Source organism: Ananas comosus, linkage group 1, assembly GCF_001540865.1.
Source record: "Ananas comosus cultivar F153 linkage group 1, ASM154086v1, whole genome shotgun sequence".
In the NCBI taxonomy this organism is placed as follows: domain Eukaryota; kingdom Viridiplantae; phylum Streptophyta; class Magnoliopsida; order Poales; family Bromeliaceae; genus Ananas; species Ananas comosus.
The window spans coordinates 11,406,658-11,431,528 of record NC_033621.1 but is presented as its reverse complement, the minus strand read 5'-3'; the positions used below and the strand labels follow the sequence as shown (position 1 = coordinate 11,431,528).

The following is a 24,871-nucleotide window of genomic DNA, read 5'->3' as shown; positions in this document are numbered from 1 at the left end:
TAATCTGTTGATAGTTCAAAATTTTAAATTTTGAATTTTGAATTTTGAATTAAAATGTAGATTCACAATAAAAATTTAGATAAGTATGAATTTTTTTTTCTATTTTAGAGATACTGAGAAATTAAATAAATTTTGAATTAAAATATAGATTCACAGTAAATATCATCCGATTCGCAAGTTGAATGAGCATGAACTTTTTTCTATTTTAGAAATAAAGAAAAATTAAAATTATTTTATTACATTATTTATTTTATGTAAGGAAAGGGGACATATCGAAATTTGAAAGGACAGAGAAACCAAAATTTTTTTGTGCTAAAAAATGTATTTATCGACATACCGAAATTTAAAAGAGCCGAAAGTATCTTAATGGCTTTCGGATGGAGTGGGTGTAAGATATACACCCCACTTTATGGTGTATCTATAGTATTGCTCAATTTAAAAATAGGGCCAATTATTTCATTACTTGCTCTCTCAAATATATAAATATCATAAATACCCTACAAAGTTAAAAACATCATATATATATATATATATATATATATATATATACCTTCAAATACCTAAAGCTTCTGTTTGGTTCGGGGTTAAGGAAAAAGTAGCTATACCAGGGATAGGGTTAAGTTCAGGGTTAAAGTGGGATTAAAATTTTTTTGTGTTTGGTTGGAGGTTGGAGTTAGTCTAGGATAGTGAAAAAAAGTGTTTGGTTGGAGTAGGTGGGATAAAAAAATAATGATTGATAAAGAAGAAAAAGGTGAGGGCTCGGGATGCGTGCGGGGTTAAAGTTGGGAGGGGGAGTGGGGTTAATGATTGATAAAGAAGAAAAATGTGAGCGCTCGGGATGCATGCGGGGTTAAAGTTGGGAGGGGGAGTGGGGTTAATGATTGATAAAAAAGAAAAAGGTGAGGGCTCGGGATGCGTGCGAGGTTAAAGTTGGGAGGGGGAGTGAGGTTAGTAAACCCCACTAATCCGGTTTGGGGTGGGGTTTACTAACCCCACCCCTTAAGAATGGTGTTTGGGTATAAATTGGGGGTTAAGGAGTTATTCCACCCCTTAACCCCCAACCAAACGGTGGCAAAATTATTAGGATTACCCTTCCTTCGAAAACAAATCGTTACTTTACCATGGTTAAAGTTAAGTTAAATAAACATTAAGTTATAAAATAACTAACTTTCCGTTAAAAAGTTGGGATATTATTTTAATTAAGAGACAATTTCAAAAGTATATATCCTTTTAATTTTAAAAAACTCAAACTATCAAGCAGCGTAAAGCTTTTTTTTTTTTTTCACAAAATCAAACAAATGTAAATTTTTTTTATTTATTTTTTTCAAAAAATCAAACAAATGTAAATTTTTTTCAATAAACCAAACACTGTAAAATGTAATTTTTTTTGCCAATAAAAAATATTTTTTATAAATTTGCGTGTAGAATAAAACACCTCTTAAAAGATGATGAGTCGCTCCGTCTAACTAACTTATTTTATTATTTTAAGTAGCGGACCTGACCTCAGCAAAAAAGCAAAAAAAACAAAAATTCTAGTCGGCGGTAGGATTTAGTCTAAGCAGTTAAACGAACGGCCTCTGATCATCACACACAAATCTTTAATTTACTCCTTAGCCGAGTCTGCTTCCTCGTATATGTATGTTATATATATATATCTCTTTTACTCCTGTTTTATTTTTTTTATTTTTCAAAATTATTTTTGAAGGATGAAAGAAGAACCTGCAACAAAGCGAAGAAAACTGAACAACATCCAGGAGGAGGAGGAGGATGAGGATGAGAAGGCGGCGAGGAAGGCAGACTGCATCAGCGGCCTGCCCGACCATCTCCTCCACGAAATCCTCGCCTGTCTTCCCACCAGCACTGCCGTCCGCACCTCCCTCCTCTCGCGGCGATGGCGGACGCTCTGGAGGACGTCCCCCGACGTCTCCTTCACCACCGGCCTCTCCCCCTCCTTCGTCGACTCCGCCCTCCGCCATCGCGACCCCGCCGTCCCCCTCCGCTCCTTCTCCCTCGTCGCCGCTTCCGCCAACTCCGACCGCGCCCAACTCCCCTCCTGGATCCGCCGCGCAGCAGCCAGCCCCGCACTGGAACGCCTTACCGTCAGAACTTACGCTCAGAACCATCAGCACTCGGGCATCGTATCCCCGGCAGTCATCCGCCGGCACTGCTCTTTTATAGTGATCGATGTCTTCCGACTCCGCCTGGCCTCCTTGCGAGTGCTCGAGCTCGCCTTCCCCGGAGGAGGAATAACGCACGTGCATTGGCCCGCCGCCGCCTTCTTACCTTCCTTGCAGGGGCTCGATCTCGCTAACCTGACCTTGTTTCTGGCCGCCGGGGACGCGATCTCGAGCAGCTGCCCGGCGCTCAAGTACTGCCGGCTGTCGCTCTTCGCCGCCGCGACTCCCGAGCTCGACGTGAGCTGCCCGCTCCTCGAGGTTTTCGAGCTGACAACGCGCGACGGGCCGGCGGACGACGTGATCAGTATCTGCGGTGGCAGCGTCAGGGAGGTGCGGGTGCGGCAGGAGATCGCGCCCTCCGGCCCGGCCTACCTGAAGCTGTCGGCGCCGGGACTCCGGACTCTGGAGTGGGTCGGCCCGCTGCCGCGCTCCGCCGCCGTCGATGCCGCCGCCGATGCTCTCGTCTCTACCCTCGTGATGCGGACAGACAGCTCGCTCGTCGAGCATGATCTGAAGAAGATGCTGCTGAAGGACGGCAGAGGCCGCAAGTTTTCAATGCTTAAAGTCAATCGGCTGATCTTGCCGAAATGCTGTATAACTGCGGTATATTTATTAATTAACAAGTCGAGATAGCTGATCGTTAAAACACGAGAACTATATCTTTTATATTTTTATATTTAACAAATACTGTCTATATATAAGCTTTTTTCTTCTTCTTATTCTGAAATAATATGCCGAATTAAATAATATTGCAGGCCTTGGGCAAGCTAGTTTTTGATCGGCGCAATCAGGTGAATAATCCATCAGATCAGGAATATGAGAATCTCAAGCATTTGGAATTGATCGCCTACTTTGGAGGATCGAGCTCACTGGGTGTTGCCTTCTTGCTCAAGATGTTCTCTAAGATCGAGACACTGCGTGTGTCTCTCAGCGGAGGATGTACCAAAGATTCAGTAAGTAAATCAAAATTAGACTAAAATATATAAAATTTTCAAAAAATATATTTGGCCTCTTTAAAGTTTCAAGTCAATGCATTTTTATATCGTTCGTACTCTTGAAAATAATAAAAATATATTAAAAATTAGTTTTTCTTATAAAACATATCCTAAGATCCTCCGCATTTTCATCATTTTCTTTTCGTGCTCTATTCTCATATATGCTTTTTTTTCTCTAGCCTCAATCCGAGGATTTTTACAACTATTTCAGCGGATTTGGCAAAGGAGAATACTGGGATTCTCACAACTTCTGTCTTGAGAAATTGGTCCGGATATCGATGCATGAGTTTACGGGAAAAAGATACGAGTATGACTTCTTGGAGTTCTTATTCCGAGTGGCAACTTCGTTGCGGAAAATAACCATCTCCCCAGATAGCCAAGCAATTTTTTTCCCAAAAGAAATTTTTCAGAGAATGGAGCAACTGCACCAATCTTTTCCGCACGTTAAGATTGTAATCTCGTAATCTTATAAAAGAGAGTTGTGTTACTCTAGCTTGAACTACTAGCGAGTTGATATGTAATGCTTACTAATTAATAATATCTAGAGAGCTAGGTTTGTATGCTTTTAGAATCACGGGTAATATTAAGTCGATTTTGATACTGAAATTTTTGAATCGTAATTGGCTCCATTAGACTTGATCTATAGTATTTCAAGTATTTAGAAAATAAATTTTATGATTGTTCGAAGGGGCCCAAAATTAACAATTTTAATAGTCGTGATGAGCCGTTTGCAAGTTCAATGGTGTAGAATTATTCAAATTTTATGAAATTTTAACAAAAAAATCGTTTGTACTGCATAAAACCATATCAATATCCTGTTGATTTTGAGTCCTTTCGATCATTAAGTAAATAATATCGAAAATTTATGAAATTTATTTGTTAGATACTTCACATATTCTAAATCAAGTCTAATTTAAGTCAAGTTCAAATAACATAAGTGTAATAGTGAACAGTATTACACTCTTTTTAAACCGTTGATCTAAGTATAATTCAAGAATCGAGATAAAGCAATGGCAACTTTTTTATTTCTATATCAAAATACTCTTCCCTACTCTATAGCATGTGACACCAATTTAATAGCCTTGGATTTCACATTTATTTACATAGGATGTGACACCACTTTAAGGTTTGTTACTCTAACTATTTATATTAATTTTATGTGCACTTAAAACATTAGTTTTTTTTTAAGTGTGAAAGCATATAATGAAGTTTAATAGTAAATATATTATAAAGGGGTTATTGCTATAATTGGCACTTGAACTTTACTTTGTTAATAATTTCTTAAAAATTTTATTTATTTTAATGTGAATTGTTGCAGTCAATTAAATTTTGAATTTTTTATAAAATTAAATTTCAGTGTATTAAAATCAATTGCAACCATCCAAAAGCATGGAAAGAAATAAAATGTTGATAATTTTTAATCTAAATATTGTCAGTTTTTATATAAATTATTTTGCTGTCCAAAATTTTGCTTAATATTAAAAAAATATCAAAAACTCATAAGTCATCTTTATTTAGTATGAGAAAAACTGATTATCCATAGTGTTTACAATGGAGGTGAAAAAAAAAAGGGATGAAACCAAGACTACTGCACGTGATGTCAAAATCCTATGAACACGGAAGAGTATTTTAGCAAAGAAAAACAGAACAGTATGCCTATTATTTCATCTCATTCCTGATTTACTTAGATCTATCTACGGTTCAAAAATTTAAATACGTTCATTGTTACACTTATTTTATTTGAACTGACTCTCGTCACTCCTCTCTCTCCTCTCCTCTCATCGTTAAGTGGTCTCGGCTCTGCATAGCACGATCACGTCATTGATTCGGATTAAATCTCGCTCTCCGCGCAGGATTCCACCCTCCCCCTCTCCGATTCCTCTAAAAGTCATCTCATCTCTCTCTCTCTCTATATAATATATAATAACTATATAATGATGAAATTTTATTGAACTTGCCATTCGACAAAATCTCTGAGACCCAATTTATAACACAGTTTGCTTAACTCTTGAAACCTAAGAAAAGTCAAAAACTGCTTGAATTTAGTTAGAATTCATCGTTATAATCATTAAACCAGTAAAATGATTCGATTTTAATCAAATCGCTGAAATTATACGGATGACGACATTATCGTTTGTCAGCAAATCCTGTGTCCACACCACCGGCTCCCCTTTTTGTTGAAACATTCAGCGAAAAGCTTGAATTTTTTTTTTTTTTTGAAAAATCGCTGACGCATGCCTAGAGTATGCCAGATTCCGCCAGCAAATACAAGGAATCCACTGTTCACACGGACAGAGTCCCCTGTACTCACGGCGTCACACAATACAAAAAGTCAAACATAGATAACAAGCCACAACCAGATGAACATACAATAAATCACAGTATAATATTCGATACACCATTCTACTAGAGACACAAATTCACATTTTACCATCGATAATTTAACATAAATCACATCTATCCAGTTCAAAATGTTTCCAAACGCACAGAAACAGTTTTGAATACTAAATATCAAAATTCACCAGAAAAACCCCTTTGAAAACTGTTCCCATACACGGAATTTTATCTTTTAAAAACGCTATCACGAGGGGTAGAAAATCATTTTTTCTTGCAAATATCCGGAAAATTGAGCCATCATTTTCAAAATTAAAATAAACACTGAACCACATAAACCAACTAAACTATCATCAACCAAACTAAGAAGGCTAAGAAAGTAAACCCGAATTAACGCTAGGTCGAGATGCTCTATCGACCGCTAAAAAGCTACCTCACGTTCTCGTCCCACTACTCATACGCCGCGCGATACTGAAAATGGTGGGGAGGGAGAACATTAAACATGTCTCCCCTCCCCAGTGGTACCCGCAAGGCCGAAGAAAGCGAGAGTACTCACCCGACAGGAAGAGATAAACAACAGTATGGGTAATAAAATACTGTACATACGATAAATAACGAATGAGATATATATTATATGAAAAACAACTACCGCTATAGTAATGTACAACTGAAACATCTCAATGATATCAATACTAATAGTATCAAACACTGTAAAGAAGAACAGAAGTACAATATGGCAACAACTCGCTTACTATATCTATATTGCGGCCACCCGGAACGAATCCCAAAAGTACCCAATCTAAAGACCGCCGTGTCGGTCTAAGACCTCAGGCAAAAAGCCATTTCTATCTGCTCACAATCGCCTGGCAAGTAACCCTACAAAAAGAGAACACCGCTGGGCTCCCCACAGGGTCGGATGTACGACCACTTTTCCGGAAAAGACACCCTCCTGCGGGGGATCATACTCCGCTGTGACGTGAAATGCACTCGAGCTGTGGCGATACAATGCGGATTAGTGATCAATAGCCAACCGCGCAATCAGCCGACAATCCCTTGCCCCTGCTGGGCATACCGACCGTGTAGTCATCAAGCAACAAGCGTGAAGCGCGAGGTCCGAGATAGTCAATGGTACGAAATACGAACGATCAAACAAGTCAGCCGATGCAAATAGGAAGAACCAGACCAACCAGGTCAGCAAGTATATGTATATACGAATGCCATTTACTCTAATCCCCCTTACAGATATCTACACATGAGAACAACATAGGCAGTGTAAATAAAGATAGTATGTAGATACTGCTCGATGTCAACTAAAAGTACGAACGCAAGAACCGACCGATATGTCATCAGGAGTGTATATCGATTATATGTCCAAACTAACGTCAGACCTAGGCCCGACAATCCTACCCCTCAGGTACTCCCGACTCAATCATCGAACGACAGAAGTCAAGAAATAGACACGCCAATACAATAGTGCAACAAACGCGACGATCAACCAGTCAACAAGATAAAGATAAAACACGATCAACTAGTCACCGAAACGAAGTAGCGCCCCATCACGAACGCGAACCGACCAATCATCACCAATATCCTAGGGATAAACTACCTAATTCTCCACATATACTAAGCATAGAACAGTTAAGTATGATAGAACAACGGTCCTCTTTTCAAATAGCAATAAACAGGATAAAGAAGATATACCGAGCAGTCACCCTGTATCGACCTTGATCGAAGTACCGGCCACCTGCACACTCTCTCCTCTGTCTTCCTTAATTGGGCAAAATAACGTCAACTTGGACCTAAGGAGGTTCACTGGTTAGGTGTCTAACCCACAACTTAAGGAACTCCTAAAACATAACCACAAAAATCCCACAAGATAGGTTCCCAATACCGATTACCGTAACTTCGCGAAAAGTCCAAGACCACACCGGACGCCGGTCGGACCCACTAATGTCCCGAAACTCACCGACTCGTTCACGATCACCTGCTCAATAAACACTCCAATTGGATTTTTGGCAGCAAAACACAAGTACACCCCTACAACAATTATCGCCGATAATGAACGAATCACCGGTTCCCCCGAAATTGTTATTTCGACACCCTAGGAATCCTCCGTCGCTACGGATAACTATCATCGCTCTTGAACCTACACAATAATGATGATGACCCAGCCAACAAGCTCAGCGACAAAACACAGAGCAAACAAACAACCGTCGAAAAAGACATCCGAACCGAAAAAATCGCGTTCTTTCGACGAATTTCGTCGAAAAAAACGCAACTCGAAATCCGACTCTTCGATTTCCACAAACTTAACACTGATCATGGACAATCAGTCCCAAGTCAAACACACATCCTATACGCTGCCACAGTACCACAAAATCCACATTTGCACAAATAAGCCCCTCACTTTACATAAAGATTCCAATATATTTATGTAAAATCGGCGATAACATGGCTCTTCACAAGCAAATGAAGGACTTCCAAGGTCCGCCAGACACGCACTGACAGGTCTCGACTTACTGGAGGCCGTCGCTTGCCGAATCTGATTAACAAATGGCTCACTGTGGATAAGCGCAGGAGCAACCGAAGTTCAGCGAACAGCGCGCATCGGGAAAATCGTCGTCGAAAACAGCCGATACGCATCCCTGATCCAAAGTATAGTGAGCAACTGCTGATCAGAAACTGACCAACGGATCACCTTCTCACCCTTCGAGGCATCAAATAACAGCCCGTCGAATTGTGATCGCCGAGAAATGCGCAAACCAAAAACAGCAGCCAAAACAGCTCACAGGTAACAACCGCAGTCTGTTTGCCAAAAGAAAATTGGAACGGGCCTTCCCGACAAAAACCAAGGTGACACAGATAATCAGAAATGAGTCACTAGATCATCGGTCCCTTCCGTCATTGATCAGGGACCCGAGAAGCTCAGAACAAAACCATCTAAACTAAGCCCTAATTTCCGGCTTGCCGAGCAACTTGCTCCGGCCGTCCACACGCGGTCACGGCGGGGTCGCGCGGCCAGGAAGGTTGCGGGGATGGGTGAGAGTACCAAGCTCACCTCGGGTGGCGCTGGAAACGGCGAGGTGCGCGGACAAGGCTCCCCACTACTAGGGCACGGTCCGGTGGTGCTGCGCACGGCGCGCCGGGCAGCGGTACTGACAGCGGCGGTGCACCAGATCCGAAGGAGAGAAGGAGGCGGCGCGGGCAGCAGCCGCAGCCACACTCGACCGCGCTTACCGTCGAGCTAGCTCGTAGCAGACGCTGGGCGCGGACGCCGCGCCAGGGTCAGGGCGGCGGCCGGCAGGCACCCGAAATGGCGCGGAGCGACACGGACCGGGAGGTGCGTGGGACACCGAGACGGCGGAAGCTACCCGCAAGGTGGCTGCGGCCCGGAGGAAGAGGCGCACAGAGACCCTCAAAACTCGGGCTGGGGCGACTGCTCCGGCGATGGCGACGGGCGGCTCCGCAAGCGGCGCGCGCGGCACCTTGCGAGGGCCAGCCGATACTCGAGACGGCGCTGGAGCGCTCATGACGGTGGCTGCCGCTGGGAGCCGCGATAGACTCCTACCTGGGCTCGGGCTGGGAAGCTGCACGGATGCACACGGCTGGAGCGGCCAGCGCGGCGGCCCACCGGGCGTCTCGGGCGGCGCGATCACGGAAGAGGACTCCTGAGGGTCGGGCTACTCGACAACGGACCAAAACAAAACGTAGCCCTACCGCGCCTCAGCTCCAACCTCGGAAGAAAAAGAATATGGAGAGAGATGGAGAGGGATGGAAAGTGTCGCATGCGTGCGGCAACCGCCGACTGTCGCAATCGACCGAAGCAGGCGCTAGGCCAAGGAAAAGCAAGGGGTGCGCTAGGGTTAGCTGAAGATGCTAGACGGTAGGTTCCAAGGAAACCCTAGAACGTGACTCTATACCAAGAAAACTTGCGAAAATAAGTCCACACAAGACTCAACAATATGATCCAGTTCGCCCGCCCTCACAGCATCAAGTAAAAACGCGTCGAATACCCCTCCACTTGCGATTTCATGGCGAAACCGTACATAAAAATTCGCCAAACTTGTTTTGGCGAAATACCGTTGCCAACACCTCGACCTCTCCTCGAAACGCGCGTATCATCCGCAGTATTCCGTCCTGCAGATTGCGAACGATTGCAAACAGTCGATCGTCACTCCTCAGAAGGCAACAAAGCTTAACACTTTCGATTCATTTCGATCGATCCACGGATTCACAAAAAAATCCAACCCTTCCATAGAAGAAACACACACACAAATACATAATAAAGCATGTATTTTTGGATTTTCTCGAAATCCGTGCGTCAAACTCAAAATCCATCAGCGCCACTAGTTCCAGAACAGCTGAACCGGTCGAAACGAGCTATTGGACAGATATGAACGGAGTCCGATACGCACCAGAAGCCAACTCTACTCCGTGGCTTCCCCGGAAAACTGGAGTTACTATTCACTTAAGTGAAAACTAATAATCGCGTAACTTCTCCGTTTAAGCTCATTTTCTCCTGAAACTTGACGAGTGCTTATGTAATTAAATTACACACATAAACATCGTCAACAGAGAGTTTAGTCGCACTGTCCAAAAATCTCAGTCCTTACATCTGGTGGGTCGTCTGGACTAAGCGCAACAACACTATCTTCCCCGAGGTGCTTCCCAATGCTACCCGGGCTCTTGAACGTGTCGCTTCATTGACCAATGCCGGGAACGGAGCCCTTTGACCCTTGCTTGTCCCTTCTTTCATGCTCGGTCCCCACTTCTTCCTTTTCGTTATCCATCCCGCTTTTCTTGTTTACTTTGTCTAATCGGTAAGTGTAGAGTTCTTTATTTTGGGTTTTCTTTTTTGTATTTTTTCGGCTCTTTCAGGAGGCCCTACCTGTCTCCATCATGTACGCTTAGTTCATTTCGCTTAATGAATGAAGCAAGTAGCTTGCTACCTATTTCTCAAAAAAAAAAAAAAAATTATTGATTTTATTTTTTATTAGTACATATTAATCTTATAAAGAAAAGGAACATGAAAATATATATACTGAACTTTGTCTAGAAATTAGTTGTTTATAGGGATAATTGCCTATATACCCTTCATGCATTTGGAAATATCCGATCTACCCCTCTCTTTTTTTTTCTTTCTAAAATGTGCTCATATGTTCCACCGTTATTCCAAAATACCCTCGCAGTTATCCCCTGTTAGCTTAACTCGGGTTAAACATGGGCTAAATTTATACTAGAGTTAAAATCTAAACAAAATACCTATTTTGCCCCTACCTTATTATACTAATCCCTAAGATTATCCTCTCTTTCTTCCCCAACTTGGTCGCCACCACCGGCCGGCTCTTCCGCCACCACTGGCCAGCTCCTCCGCCTCCACCACGCCTCATCTCCTCCCACACCTCCACCTCCAACACCACCTCTCTCGTCGCTCTCGTCGTCCTCTTCCACTGCTGCTCTCGTCGTCGCCGTCGTCCACCTCCTCTGCCGCCTTGGCCGGCGCCGAGAGCAAGAGGGCCGCAGCGACGATCCCATCTCTCGCCGTTCTCTTTGTCCTTCTTCTCCTCCGCTGCCTTGGCCGGCGCCGGGAGCAAGAGGGCCGCAACGCCATCGGACCCCTGCACGCCCTCTGCTCCGGATCCGGCTGAAAGGCAAATAAGAAAAGTATTTGCTATATGAAGGGTATATAAGAAAAGTTTGTTACGGTACAAGGGTATATTGAAATGGGCAAAATGGTAATTTTTCAGAGATAACGGCAGCTCACTAACGGAACTTAACTCCAGGGGTATTTTAGAAAAACTTGGAACATAAGAAGGTATTTTCAATATTAATCTTCTAAGAGCGGTAAATAAGAAAACCGGAAACTTTTCAGGGGTATATAGGCAATTGCCCCTTGTTTATATATACTGAACTTTGTCTAGAAATTAGTTGTTTATACTTACGTACGATACTAGAATATATATTAATATATGCATGCTTTTCTATACTACGTCATATTTAATTAAATTAAATTTAAATTAAATTATTATTGGTGGTATTTTTTTATTTATTACTTGATGTTTTTCTAAATTTAATTTATCTCCGAATAAGTTTTACATATTTTCAATTTAGTTAAATTATAAATACTTTTTAGTAACATACAAATTTTGTCTGAATTTGAATCTGATTTAAAATTTGAATTAATTTAAAATTTTAAATTAATAAATTCATATTTAAATTTATGAATAAAATTTTAAATTTTAAATTTCAAATTTATTTTCAATTTAATAATTTGAATATAAGTAGTTGTTGGAGACAGATCTATTTATCAATATCAATCTATCTTTTAAATTTAGCTTATTTTCAAATTAGTTAATTATTTTCTATTTGAGATAATCTGTTGATAGTTCAAAATTTTAAATTTTAAATTTTAAATTAAAATATAGATTCACAATAAAAATTTGGATAAGTATGATTTTTTTTTTCTGTTTTAGAGATAATGAAGAATTAAATAAATTTTGAATTAAAATATAGATTCACAGAAAATATCCTCCGATTCGCAAGTTGGATGAGCATGAATTTTTTTCTATTTTAGAAATAAAGAAAAATTAAAATTTTTTATTATATTATTTATTTTATGCAAGGAAAGAGGAACCAAAATATTTTTCTACCAAAAAAATGTATCCGTTGACGTACCGAAATTTAAAAGGGCCGAAAGTATATTAATGGCCTTAGAATGGAGTGGGTGTAAGATGTATACCCCACTTTAGAGTGTATCAAATATATAAATATCGTAAATACCCTACAAAGTTAAAAACATCATATATATATATATATATACTAGTTGAATGTACGTATAAATGCACATAACAATTAATTATTTAATAATTATTTTAAATTAATATGAATTGTACATCATATTTATTAAAAAATTTATAATTTTTTAAAAAGTAAATTTATTTATATATACTATTAGAAAATACCTATCTATTTTGTCAACAATAATTATATAGTTTTTTTTATTTTATAAAATTTATATATAGTGTAGATATAGATATACATTAAATATTTTTCTGATAAATTTATATATAGTGTAGATATAGTACATTATATATTTTTTAATTCTAATAAATTTTAAACTTAAATAAATATTTTAAACTAAAAGTATCAAAATTAAACAGTTAATATAATAATAAAATATTAGTAGATAGAATAGAGATAATATATATATATATATATATATATATATATATATATATATATATAAGGAGATATTCTCCGGTAGGCAAAAAATTTGGATTTTTTTCTGTTGTGGAATAAAAAGGTATTAAAAATTTGTTTAATTCTGTTATTTATTTTACGTAATAAATAGAGGAATTAATTTTTTTTTTCCGCCAAAAAATGATCTGTCGACAGACCGAAATTTGAATACGTGCTTTTATTAATACTAGTTGAGTGTACGTACAAATGCACGTAATAATTATTTTAATATATTTTAAATCAATAAAAAATTACAAATCATATTTATTCAAAAATTTAAAATAAAATATTTTCTAAATTTATATGGTATATTTTATTAGAAAATATTTACAATATCAAATTTAAATTTTAATATAAAATAGATGGATAGATTTGATATCAAAAATTAAAAATTTAATTTAATTCACAATTTAAACTCAAATTTAAATTTTAATGTAAAATAAATGGATAGAAGCGCTACTTTTTAACAGATTGAACATAATAGTTCATTTTTATTTTCAATATTTTTAACCAATTGATCATAATCGTTCGTAGAATTGAAATTATAGATTGGTATGAATGTTTTTTTTAACAAATTAATCATAATCGTTTGTTCTTATTTGAGATAATTTTTTACAAATTAATCATAAATTTGTATATCATATTAATTCAAAAATATGATTTACAAATTTATCAACCAATCTATCTTTTAAATTATTTCCATTATAATATATAGATAGTCCCAAAATTTTAAATTTTAAATTAATTTTATATTTTGAATTGAAATACAGATTTACAGTAGATATTCTGGCAAAAATTTGGATAAGCATGAATTTTTTTTTTTCTATTTTAGAAGTAAAAAAAATTATATAAAATTTTCATTAAAATATAGATTCACAATAAATATCTTTCAGTTGGCATAAATTTGGAAAAGTTTATTTTTTTTCTATTTTAGAGATAAACATAAATTAAAAGTTTGTTTCATTACGTTATTTATTTTACGTAAGAAAAAGGAATCAATATTTTTTTCCCGCCAAAAAATGGGTCTGTCGACAGACCCAAATTTGAAAATACGTGCTTATATATGTATAGAGTTAGATATACTAGTTGAGTGTACGTGCAACCACGTAACAAATTATTTAATTTATTAAATCAATAAATATTTGTAAATCATATTTATTCAAAAATTTATAAATATTTTTAAATTTATATGTTACATTGTAGCAGAAATTAATGTAAAAAAAATATTTTGAAATTAAATAGAAAAATAAAATCTGTATTCTTAAAAAGAAAATTATTTGAAATTCGAAAAATAATATAAAAAAGGAAAATAAAATCCGTTATCTTTTATAGGATTTTCATACCAAAATATCTAAAAAAAAGATGTTTAAAAATAAATTGAAAAATATCTTTTATAGGATTTTCACACCCGTAATCTGTTATAGAAAACTTACTTTTAAAATTAAATAGATAATACCTAAAAAAGATATTTTAAAATAAAATAGAAAAATATAAGTAATCGGTTATAGAGAACATACGTATGTATTACGGTTTTCATTTTTATTCTTATATTTAAAATTTTTTTGTACGGAAAGAGGAAAATGGGCGCTAATTTTCAGCCGAAAAATAGGTCTGTCGACAGACCCATTTTTAAATATACGTATTTTTATATATAGTATAGATATAATATATATATATATACACTCCTTCAAATGCCGAAAATTATTACGATTACCCTTCCTTCGAAAAAAACCATTATTTTACCATGGTTAAAGTTAAGTTAAACAAACATTAAGTTATAAAATGACTAAATGACTAACTTTCCGTTAAAAAGTTGGGATATTATCTTGGCAGCAAACAATTAAGAGACAATTTCAAAAGTATATATCCTTTCTAATTTTAAAAAACTCAAACTATCAAGCAGCGTAAAGCTTTTTTATTTATTTTTTTCACAAAATCAAACAGATGTAAATTTTTTTCAATAAACCAAACACTGTAAAATGTAATTTTTTTTTTCCAATAAAAAATATTTTTTGTAAATTTACGTGTAGAATAAAACACCTCTTAAAAGATTACGAGTCGCTCCATCTAACTAACTTATTTTCTTTTTTTAAGTAGCGGATCTGACCTCAACAAAAAAACAAAAATTCTAGTCGGCGGTAGGATTTAGTCTAAGCAGTTAAACGAACGGCCTCTGATCATCACACACAAATCTTAATTTACTCCTTGGCCGAGTCTGCTTCCTCGTATATATATATATATATATATATTACTCCTGTTTTTAAAAAAAAAAAATTCAAAATTATTTTTGAAGGATGGAAGAAGAACCTGCAACAAAGCGAAGAAAACTGAACAACATCCAGGAGGAGGAGGATGAGGATGAGAAGGCGGCGAGGAAGGCAGACTGCATCAGCGGCCTGCCCGACCATCTCCTCCACGAAATCCTCGCCTGTCTTCCCACCAGCATTGCCGTCAGCACCTCCCTCCTCTCGCGGCGATGGCGGACGCTCTGGAGGACGTCCCCCGACCTCTCCTTCACCACCCACTTCCCCCCCTCCTTCGTCGACTCCGTCCTCCGCCTTCGCGACCCCGCCGTCCCCCTCCGCTCCTTCTCCCTCGCCACGCCCGACTACGTCGTCTCCGACCCGGCTCGCGCCCGTTCCTGGATCGAGTACGCCGCCAAGTACTCCGCCTTGCAGCACCTGAGGCTGAAACTCGTTCTCACCGACAGCACTCCCGCTTTCCGCTCCTTCCGCCTACCCCCGGCAGTCTTCCGCCTGCAGCATCTGCGAGTGCTCGAACTCCAACTCCCGGGAGTAGTACCGCACCTCGATTGGCCCGCCACCGCTTTCTTTCCTTCTCTGCAGAGGCTCGGACTCGTTGACCTTGATTTAAGCCTCGCCGCGGGGGACGCGATCTCGAAGAGCTGCCCGGCGCTCAAGTGCTGGAGGATGTCGCTCTTCGGCGGGCCTCCCCAGCTCGATGTGAACTGCCCGCTCCTCGAGGTTTTCGAGCTGAGGACGCACGTCGGGCTGGCGGGGGGGCGCATCCGCCGCCGCGCTCGATCACCATCTCCGCCCCCCTCCTCCCCTCCGGATTCACTTATCTCGTCCACCGAGACGACGCCACCGCCGAATGCACTGCTTAATTTGGTGTTGAAATTTTTCTTCATCTCATGAGCTAACACTTTGGCTTGCCATTGCCAAATACTGGAACAAAAAGATATTTTTTATCACGTATGATAAAGCGCAAATATTGTGTACTTTTCTTTGTTTGCTCTTTTACTTTCTAGCAAAGTAATTGATTATGAAAAAGATTTTGTTTAGATGATTTTGTTTGAAAATCTCTTTTCTTTTCTTTTCTTTTTTTGTTGAGAGAGAGAGAATGGTAGCATGCTACCCGTTTCGTTTATTTCATTTAGAAATAAACTTAGCTGAAAAATATGAATCAACTAGGATTCGAACTTGAAATTTTGGATACCGAGTGATTTTGTTTGAAAATCTTTGTATATATAATTTGGTAAGATAACATATTTTACTTACGAAATTATTTATCTTATTTTAAAAATTAAAATGAGTTGGAGACCAAATGTGTTATTTTATTTTATATATTTGACGTACAATACTTTCAAAGTTTGATCAGAATCGATTATACTAAAATTAAATAGAATATCATTAGATGATTTATTCCGACATCTAAACAAAAGGTAAATATATTTGTAAATTAACGTTGCGTGCACACCGAAGATTTCTTATAAAAAGAGTATAAAAGTTACTAGAGAAAAATTTTGCTCGGATTTAAATGACTTTGAATATTGGAAGTTCTTCCGCTACCTGTATTTGTTTCGCAAAAAATTTTCGCAAAAATTTAGATTAATTAATTTTTTTTTTCTATTTTTTTTCTTTTTGTAATTGACTCCGTCGACAACCAGAGCATAATCACAACAATTTTACAGAAAGTTAAGTTTCGACTAAACTTAGTTTGTGGCAATCCAAAAAATGGAAGAGAGCAATTTCTAAGTTACAATATTATGATGCCATTTAATAACATGAAGCAACAGTTTTTCTTCGAAAGTTTAAACTATTTATTTAAACTATGAAGCACCTTTGGGTTTGAGATCTTTTAATAAGTCTACGAGCTTGAATTAAATAAAAAAAAAATTTATGTTTTCTATATTTTTATATTTAATATTTTCTCTCACATTGTGGTTGAAGTAGACTTGAATTAAATAAAAAGAAATCATCGGAACCTCCTACTCTTATACTATATTAAAGAATTTGAAATGAACATTATTTAATTTCTAAAAACTTAACTTGATAGAGAACAGTATTTTTTATATTTTTATAGTTAATGGACACTGCAGTGGATATATAATTGGTTACTTCATAAGATTAAGCTCCCTCTCATATAATTAATTCTATAATAATGATGTGTATGTATATATATATATATAAACCTTATGATATGCCAAATTAAATAATGCAGGCCTTGGGCATGCAAATTAGTTTTTGATTGGCGCAATCAAATAAATCCACCAGGACAGAAATATGAGAATCTCAAGTATTTGGAATTTACTGCTTAGTTACCTTGGAGGATTTGCTTTAGTTGGTGTTTACTCAGAAAATTCTCTAAGATCAAGACAATGCATATATATTTCTCTCAGTAGAGGAATATGTCCTAAAAATTTAATAAGTAAATCAAAGTTAGATTAAAACACATAAAACTAGCTTTCTGTAAATACTCTTTTTTTACTTCTTTTCTTTTGACTTTAAAAAACTTATATTTTGCCTCTTTAAAATTTCAGATTGATGCATTTAATTAGTCTCTCCTATCAAAATTCCGTCACTATTCCATTCATGCTCTTGAAAATAACAAAAATATATTAAAAAATTATTTTTTCTTATAAAACGCATCATAAAATCTTTGCATTTTCACCATTTTCTTTTCTTCCTCTAGTCTCTTATATGTTTTTTCACTTTTTTTTTTTTTTGCCCCTTCCTGTAGTCTCAATGGGAGGAGTTTTACAACTACTTAAAGACTACAGGTGGCTTTAGCAAAGGAGGATGCTGGTATTCTCATAACTTCTATCTTGAGAAATTGGTTCCGGCATTGATGCATGATTTTATTCTCATAACTTCTTAGAGTTCTTATTCTGATTGGCAACTTCATTACGAAAAATAATCATCTCCCAGAGAGCCAAGCAATTTTTTTTTCCAAAAGAAATTTTACAGAGAATGGAGGGCAGCTGCACCGATCTTTTCCACACATTAAGATTGTAATTTCATAATCCTATGAAATATAGTTTTGTTACTCTTAAAATACTAGCGAGTTAATATATAACTAGCTTAGTAACTCGTGCGATGCGACGAATAGATAATTGAAAAAGATAAATAAAATATCTACAAAAAAGAGTAAACAGCAATAAAAGAAGCAGCAATGAAGGGTGGGATTCATCTTGCTATTGAACGAAAGTAACAGCCAAAAGTAAGAGAAAGATGAAGGACTTGAGCTGTTTCGAAGTGGAGCCCACATCCAACCATGAAGGAAAAATTGCCATGTGGCAACTTTAGGAGATATAATGTATAGGTATAGATATAGATAGGTATAGAAGGTATAGATATAGATATAGATGTTTAATAATAATATCTAGAGAGCTAGGGTTGTGTGCTTTAAGAAGTATATATAATGGCCTCCATGCTATCCAATTGTTTTCAATGCCGAAACTTCTGAATCGAGAATCGGTTATGTTATACTTGATATAACGTATTAAAAGTACCTAAAAATAAATTTCACAATTTTTTTTATATAATTTACCTAGTGATTGAAGAGACTCAAAATCAACAATTTTAATGGTCATAGTAAGCCCTTCGTAAGATTAAAAGTGTAGAAATATTGAAAACTCGTGAAATTTTGATAGAAAATTTTTTAACATAAAATCATATCAACATTTTTGATCTAAAATTTTATGCCATATCATCATATTTTGTAAAATTTGTATTTCTAGTCCCCATAAGATTAATTTTGAGGTCCCCAATTTTTTTTATTTTTCTCTTCGATGAGTAGGGGTGAAAGTGGTTAGAACAAAGTCCGATCTAATTTGCAATCTGATGCAAATATAGATGGCAAAATTATAAATTTGGTCAAATTCGGGTTCGAATTTGGATATTATATTTACAATATTTTCGAATTCAAATTTGAATTCGGATGCGAATGCATTAGAATATTTCGAATTTGGATTCGAATTCGGATTCTGATATCTTAAAATTAATATATGTTATTAATTCATATATTGTGGAAAAATTAAAAGAGTGGGAGTTATAGCTTAGATGGTATAAAGAGCATTCTCATATGTGGGAGGTGTGGGATTCAATTTTCTACATCTCAAAGTATTATTGTAGAGTATTGATCATTGTTAGTTAATTCACGAATTATTCGCGAATTTTTGAATAACGAATTAAATTGTTCGTATACGCACTTTTTCTAAAAATTCAAAATAATTCGTGAATTTTTGGGTTTAAGGTAATTATTCCCAAATTAAACGCCGCCGCCGAATTTTTCGCCCAAATAAATGCGGCACGCTCGCTCAAAGCCTCAAAACGAAAAAAAAAAAAAGAATTTTTGTCCCCTGCCTCCGCCGCCATCCCTTCGAGCATCGAAAGTTCGGAACCACCCCGACAGCACATCGCTCGCCACCAGAACCCCCCGCGAGGCCGAGCGCTGCTCGCCATTAAAATTTTTTAACCACCTCGGCCGCCCGCTGCTAATAGCATAAATTTAGAGAAAAAAAAAATTTAATTTAATAGCCGAATTTTTGATCCCGAATGTTTAATTGATGAACGTATAATATCCGTATAAATCACGTATCCGAATAATTGACGAATCCGTTTTTAGCCGTATTTTTCAACAAATTTAAAAATTTGGATACGAATTTCATTCGTATTATATCCAATACCAAATTTTTATGGAATCCGAATTAACTAACTATGGTATTGATAAGTGCATATTAGTGATTCGAATCCGTTTTTAACGGATATAGTAACGAAAGTAAGCATCCAACACATATCCATATTTGAATTCGCATCGGAAAAAAAATATAGATGCGAATATGCAATATATTTCCCTGCACCTAGTGTTTAAGTACATTTCATACACCACACCCTATAAATCTATTATATACGCGAAGCCCAACTCATTCAAACGTAGTTGATGGTATTCAAAAGGCTTAATCTGAAATATTATAAATTCAAAACTTATCATACACATCTCTTCGGTTTCAAATCTTTTTTTTCATATTCGTGTCAAATCTAAATTCACAACCCCCAATGGTGTTTCTCACGCTAACAATAAAACATAAATTTGAATAATTGGAACCTAATTGTAGTGAAATATAAAGGTTAGGTATCTAATAACAAAAATGTGTAAAGGTTAATTAGAGGTCAATGGTGCAATTAATATAACCTTTTAATTTTTCTATGAAGAAAATGCTCGAATTGTCATTCATTCCGAAATAGCGACGACCTCTACTATAATTTTTCAGATTTACGCTCCCTTGACTATAATTAATAAAAATTAATATTTCAAACTTATGAAATGTTTTATTGAATTTAAGAGTTTTGGTCAGTTTTCTATAAAATAAATTAGAACAATTAATAGTTGGGAGACAATAGAACCATTAAATATGAAAGACATTTTAACTTAGCTAAGTTCAAAAAATTTAAATAAAAAATAAGTTGAAAAAAAAAAGTTTCGTTTAAAAAACTTAAACTTATCAGGGCCTCTTGAGAATGGAATATATATGTGAAGGGTCTTCATACAATTTTGTATATAAAGTACTGAAGCTGACCTGAAACCCAAAAAAAAAAAAAAAAAACAAAACCGAACAAAACAAAACAAAAACAAAAAATCTAGTCTAACTAAAACGCTGTATCTCCTTATCCGAGTCTGCTTCCTAATATATATAAATATATATCACGCACGCAGCCTGCAGCTAGCTTTATTTTTTATGTTATATTTGGTTTAGATTTGTAGTTATCTAAATTTGAGTTAAATCCTAATCTAATTGAAATTAGATATTATTTAAATTTAATTTAGATATATGAATTATAATTAAGAGTGTAATTCTAATCTAATTAGAATTAGACTCTAGTTAGGAGACATGTATTATATATACTACGGCCAAATTAATGAAGCCGCGACCAAATTCGGTGCCATGCATTAATTAATTAAGCCTCTTGGAGAGTATGTACGGATGCTGTGGAGTCGTGTTAATTTGGTGTTTGGGTGGCAGCAGAATCATGAGCTGAGAGAAAAGTTGGAGCTCTAATTAATTAAGCAAGCATATAAGGAGCCGTATGCACAAATTAAGATCAAGTTTTGGGTTCGTACGGGTTGAGAGAGAAGCCGCAATTGGAGTTGCTTGTTGCGCGTTTTCGGATCTAATTAAATTTTGGTCTTCTGAGAGATTTTTTTGTACTTCACCTTTTCGACATTAATAAAGTATTTGCTCCGTTTTTGCCCGTGGACGTAGGCCGTTGGCCAAACCACGTAAACATCGGTGTGTTCTTTCCACTTTATCTTTTCTTTTCTTGTATTAAATTATTTTCTGATCTATTTTTCGCCGTTCCGATTTTAACATTTTATTTTTTTTCAAGATTATTATTATAGAATGGAAGGAGAACCGGCAGCAAAGAGAAGAAGACTTAACAACATCGAGAAGGAGGAGGAGGAGGAGGATGAGAAGGCAGCGAAGAAGGCAGACTGCATCAGCGGTCTGCCGGACCATCTCCTCCACGAAATCCTCGCCTGTCTTCCCACCAGCATTGCCGTCCGCACCTCCCTCCTCTCGCGGCGATGGCGGACGCTCTGGACGACGTCCCCCGACCTCTCCTTCACCACCCGCCTCCCCCCGCCCTTCGTCGACTCCGTCCTCCGCCTCCGCGACCCCGCCGTCCCCCTCCGCTCCTTCTCCCTCTCCACGTCCGAAGACGTCGTCTCCAACCCGGCTCGCGTCTGCTCCTGGATCGACTACGCCGCCAGTAACTCCGCCTTGCAGCACCTGAAGCTGAAACTCGTTCCCACCGGCCGCATTTCTGCTTTCTGCTTCTTCCGCCTACCCGAGGCAGTCTTCCGCCTACAGCATCTAAGCGTGCTCGAACTCTGCCTCTCGAGAGTGATACCGCACTTCATTTGGCCCCCCACCGCTTTCCTGCCTTCTCTACAGAGGCTCGATCTCGCTGACCTTAATTTAAGTCTTGTATCCAGAGACGCGATCTCGAACAGCTGCCCAGCGCTCAAGTACTGGAGGATGTCGCTCTACCGCGCACCTCCCGAGCTCGACGTGAGCTGCCCGCTCCTCGAGGTTTTCGAGCTGACGATGTCCCTCGGGACGGCGGGGTGCGTCAGTATCTGCGGTAGCAGCGTCAGGGAGGTGAGGGTGCGGCAAGAGCTCGCGCGCTCCGCCCCGGCTTACCTGAAGCTGTCGGCGCCGGCACTTTGGACTCTAGAGTGGGTTGGCCCGCTGCCATGCGCCGCCGCAATCGCCGACCCCCTCCCCCCCAACTTGCTTACCTCCTCCGTGGTGATGCGGCCGGGCGCACTGAATGCTTATACTGATGTGAATGATGTGCTGCTGAAGGCCGACCTTTCCGTGCTCAGAGTCAATCAGTTGGTCTCTTCCGAACCTCGTATAACTGAGGTTGGTATCTCTCCCACTCATCCTAACCGCCGATCAAAATTGAATAGCATAGTAATCCTACTATTCAACTAACTATTCGCTCAACCCTAAGGATACCGCTACTAAACCCCGGGAGGCTATTATCATTCTAATCCTACAATTTTTCATCCAATGGTTAAAAATTCAATAGCAAAAAAAAATTCAAATACTATTAATAGTATTCCAGTCCAATTATATATATATATATATGGTATGGCTACTAAACTATTATGAGTACGATCGCCTTCGTACTCATAAGTTGTTTTCGATGATAGAGCTTCCGAATCGACGATCCACACCATTAAACGTTATTTACAGTATTTAAAACTTCTAGAAATCAAATTTTATAATTTTTCNTAAAATTTTAAAAGACATATTAGATAATGTCCCTATTTCTTTTTTATCCTGACATGATATGCCAAATTAAATAATTAATGCAGGTCTTGGGTATATTAGTTTTTGATCAGAGCAATCAAGAAAATCCACCAGATCAGGAATGCAAGAATCTCAAGCATTTGGAATTTGCTGCTTACTTTGGAGGATTTGGTTCACTGGGTTGCCTTCTTACTCAGAAAGTTTTATAACATCGAGACAATGCATATCTCCCTCTGTGGTTCCAAAAATTTGGTAAGTCAATCAAACATAGTGAGTAGGACTACTACACTCTTATTAGTATAGATTTTTTTGTACTCATAAATATTCGGCCTTTGAATGAAAGAATGTACAGATATGATGATAGTGGTCTCCAGTTAAAATGATAATGGTCCTCGAAAATTGAATAGGTAGTTAGTTGAATAGTCTAATCTAATTGGTGGAAATGGTCAAAGTGATAAATCTAGCAGCCAAAAATTTATAAGTACAAAAGAATCTATACTCGGACTCCAAATTTAGTCACAGTTTGCCTGTATCTTAAGCTTTCTCTTTGAGGGTTATTTAGTTTTTAAGAAAAGCATAAGAAGTTTTCTAGAAAAATATATATATTTTTCTAGAAAAAATTTCTTTCCAATTTTTCGCTCCTTTGGATTCCAAAAATTAGCTTTTCTAAAAAAAGAAATTCATATTTCATGAAAAATTAGTGTTTTTGTTTTTCAAAAAAAAAGAAAATAATAATTTTCTATACAATCTATAAATTTTTTGTCAAAATACTTAGTTTTTTTTTTCGAAACCAAATGGGAAAAAAGATCTAGTTTTTTTTTACCATATTTTCTTCTAGGAACCAAACTGCAGCACCAAGAAATACTATTTTTTTAATTAGTAATATTTAAAATTAAAATATAATTTAATGGATATAATCTACACTATATATAAAAAAAAATATTATAGGATTTAAATTCCAACAATAATGATTCCAAGTTAGAAGAGATGTTCTAAATTGTAAGATGCCAATTGAAGTTTTTCCAAAAAAAAGCTCAATTACACTACACTATTAATTTATTGATTCCAAAAAAAGCTCAATTAAAAAAAGTTCTAAATTGAAGCCTTTCACTTTTTGCACTGTACTATTTCATTGTCCAAATTAAGCACCACTCAACTATTATTTTTTTAACAATCCCTACATACTATAAATAATAAATCTATAATTTTATACAAAAGCTATTTAAAAATTGAACAAAACTTTTGAACATCTGTTTAAAAGAATAAAAATTTTATATTGTATTTGATTTTATTTTTTTTTTTACCTGCAGTCTCATGAATGCTTTTTCTGTCTTTCCTTTCTTCTAGTTTCAGAATTTTCTAAAGTATTTTAAGGCTAAAGGCGGCTTCGGTCCAGGAGGATACTGGGATTCTCATAATATCCATCTTGAGAAATTAGTCCATGCATCAGTGCATGATTTTTCGGGAGAAAGGTATGAATATGACTTTTTGAAGTTCTTACTTCGAACAGCAACTTCGTTACGAGAAATAACCATCTCCGCAGACTGCCAAGCCAGTTCACAAGTGATAGTACGAAAAGCGAAGCAACTGCAGCAATCTTTTCCACACATTGAGATTTTGCCTTTCTTGTAAATCTGGAACAAAAGGAGGATTACTATTATTATAATCTCGATATTAATTCATTACTTTGAGCTTAGTTTGGAATTTTTATATAATTTTCTACTTTATAATTTTATTATTGTATTATTATAATTTATATATATAAAATAATAATTTAGTTGTTTTAGATTAATTTTTTTAACTATATAGAAATATAATTATATTATTTTTATTTAATGTCTTATAATGTATTATTTATTAAGTTTTTTATTACTTATACATAAATTATAGTGTTACATCATTCATTTTCTGCCAAACAAATAGCAGAACTAAAAAAACTTCACTTTCATAACTGTGAAACAAGCAGCAGGGGAGAAGTAATTTTCACCAAACTCCACTTCAAATCAAAGTCCAGTTTCGGCGAAATAAACATGCCCTTAGTATTAGGAATAGTCATATAT

At 36.8% G+C, this 24,871-nt stretch overlaps 2 protein-coding genes across 2 annotated transcripts; both read left to right on the top strand.

Moving 5' to 3' along the window:
* Positions 1,707 to 3,636, top strand: LOC109713265 (putative F-box/FBD/LRR-repeat protein At4g03220). The gene is made up of 3 exons (XM_020237295.1): positions 1,707 to 2,780; positions 2,933 to 3,130; positions 3,352 to 3,636. Exons 1-3 carry the CDS (start codon positions 1,707 to 1,709, stop codon positions 3,634 to 3,636), a joined length of 1,557 nt encoding a protein of 518 aa, XP_020092884.1.
* On the top strand, positions 15,040 to 22,502 carry LOC109713186. The gene is made up of 2 exons (XM_020237216.1): positions 15,040 to 15,876; positions 21,366 to 22,502. The coding sequence occupies exons 1-2, from the start codon at positions 15,040 to 15,042 to the stop codon at positions 22,488 to 22,490; spliced, it is 1,962 nt and encodes a 653-aa protein (XP_020092805.1). The 3' UTR covers positions 22,491 to 22,502.

Excerpts from the sequence above, each read along its gene's own strand:
- LOC109713265 (XM_020237295.1), top strand. The coding sequence starts at position 1,707 with ATGAAAGAAGAACCTGCAACAAAGCGAAGAAAACTGAACAACATCCAG. Across the intron at positions 2,781-2,932 it reads CGAAATGCTGTATAACTGCG|GCCTTGGGCAAGCTAGTTTT; the intron begins GTATATTTATTA and ends ATAATATTGCAG. Across the intron at positions 3,131-3,351 it reads GAGGATGTACCAAAGATTCA|CCTCAATCCGAGGATTTTTA; the intron begins GTAAGTAAATCA and ends TTTTTTCTCTAG.
- LOC109713186 (XM_020237216.1), top strand. The coding sequence starts at position 15,040 with ATGGAAGAAGAACCTGCAACAAAGCGAAGAAAACTGAACAACATCCAG. Across the intron at positions 15,877-21,365 it reads CGAATGCACTGCTTAATTTG|TTTTTTCAAGATTATTATTA; the intron begins GTGTTGAAATTT and ends TAACATTTTATT.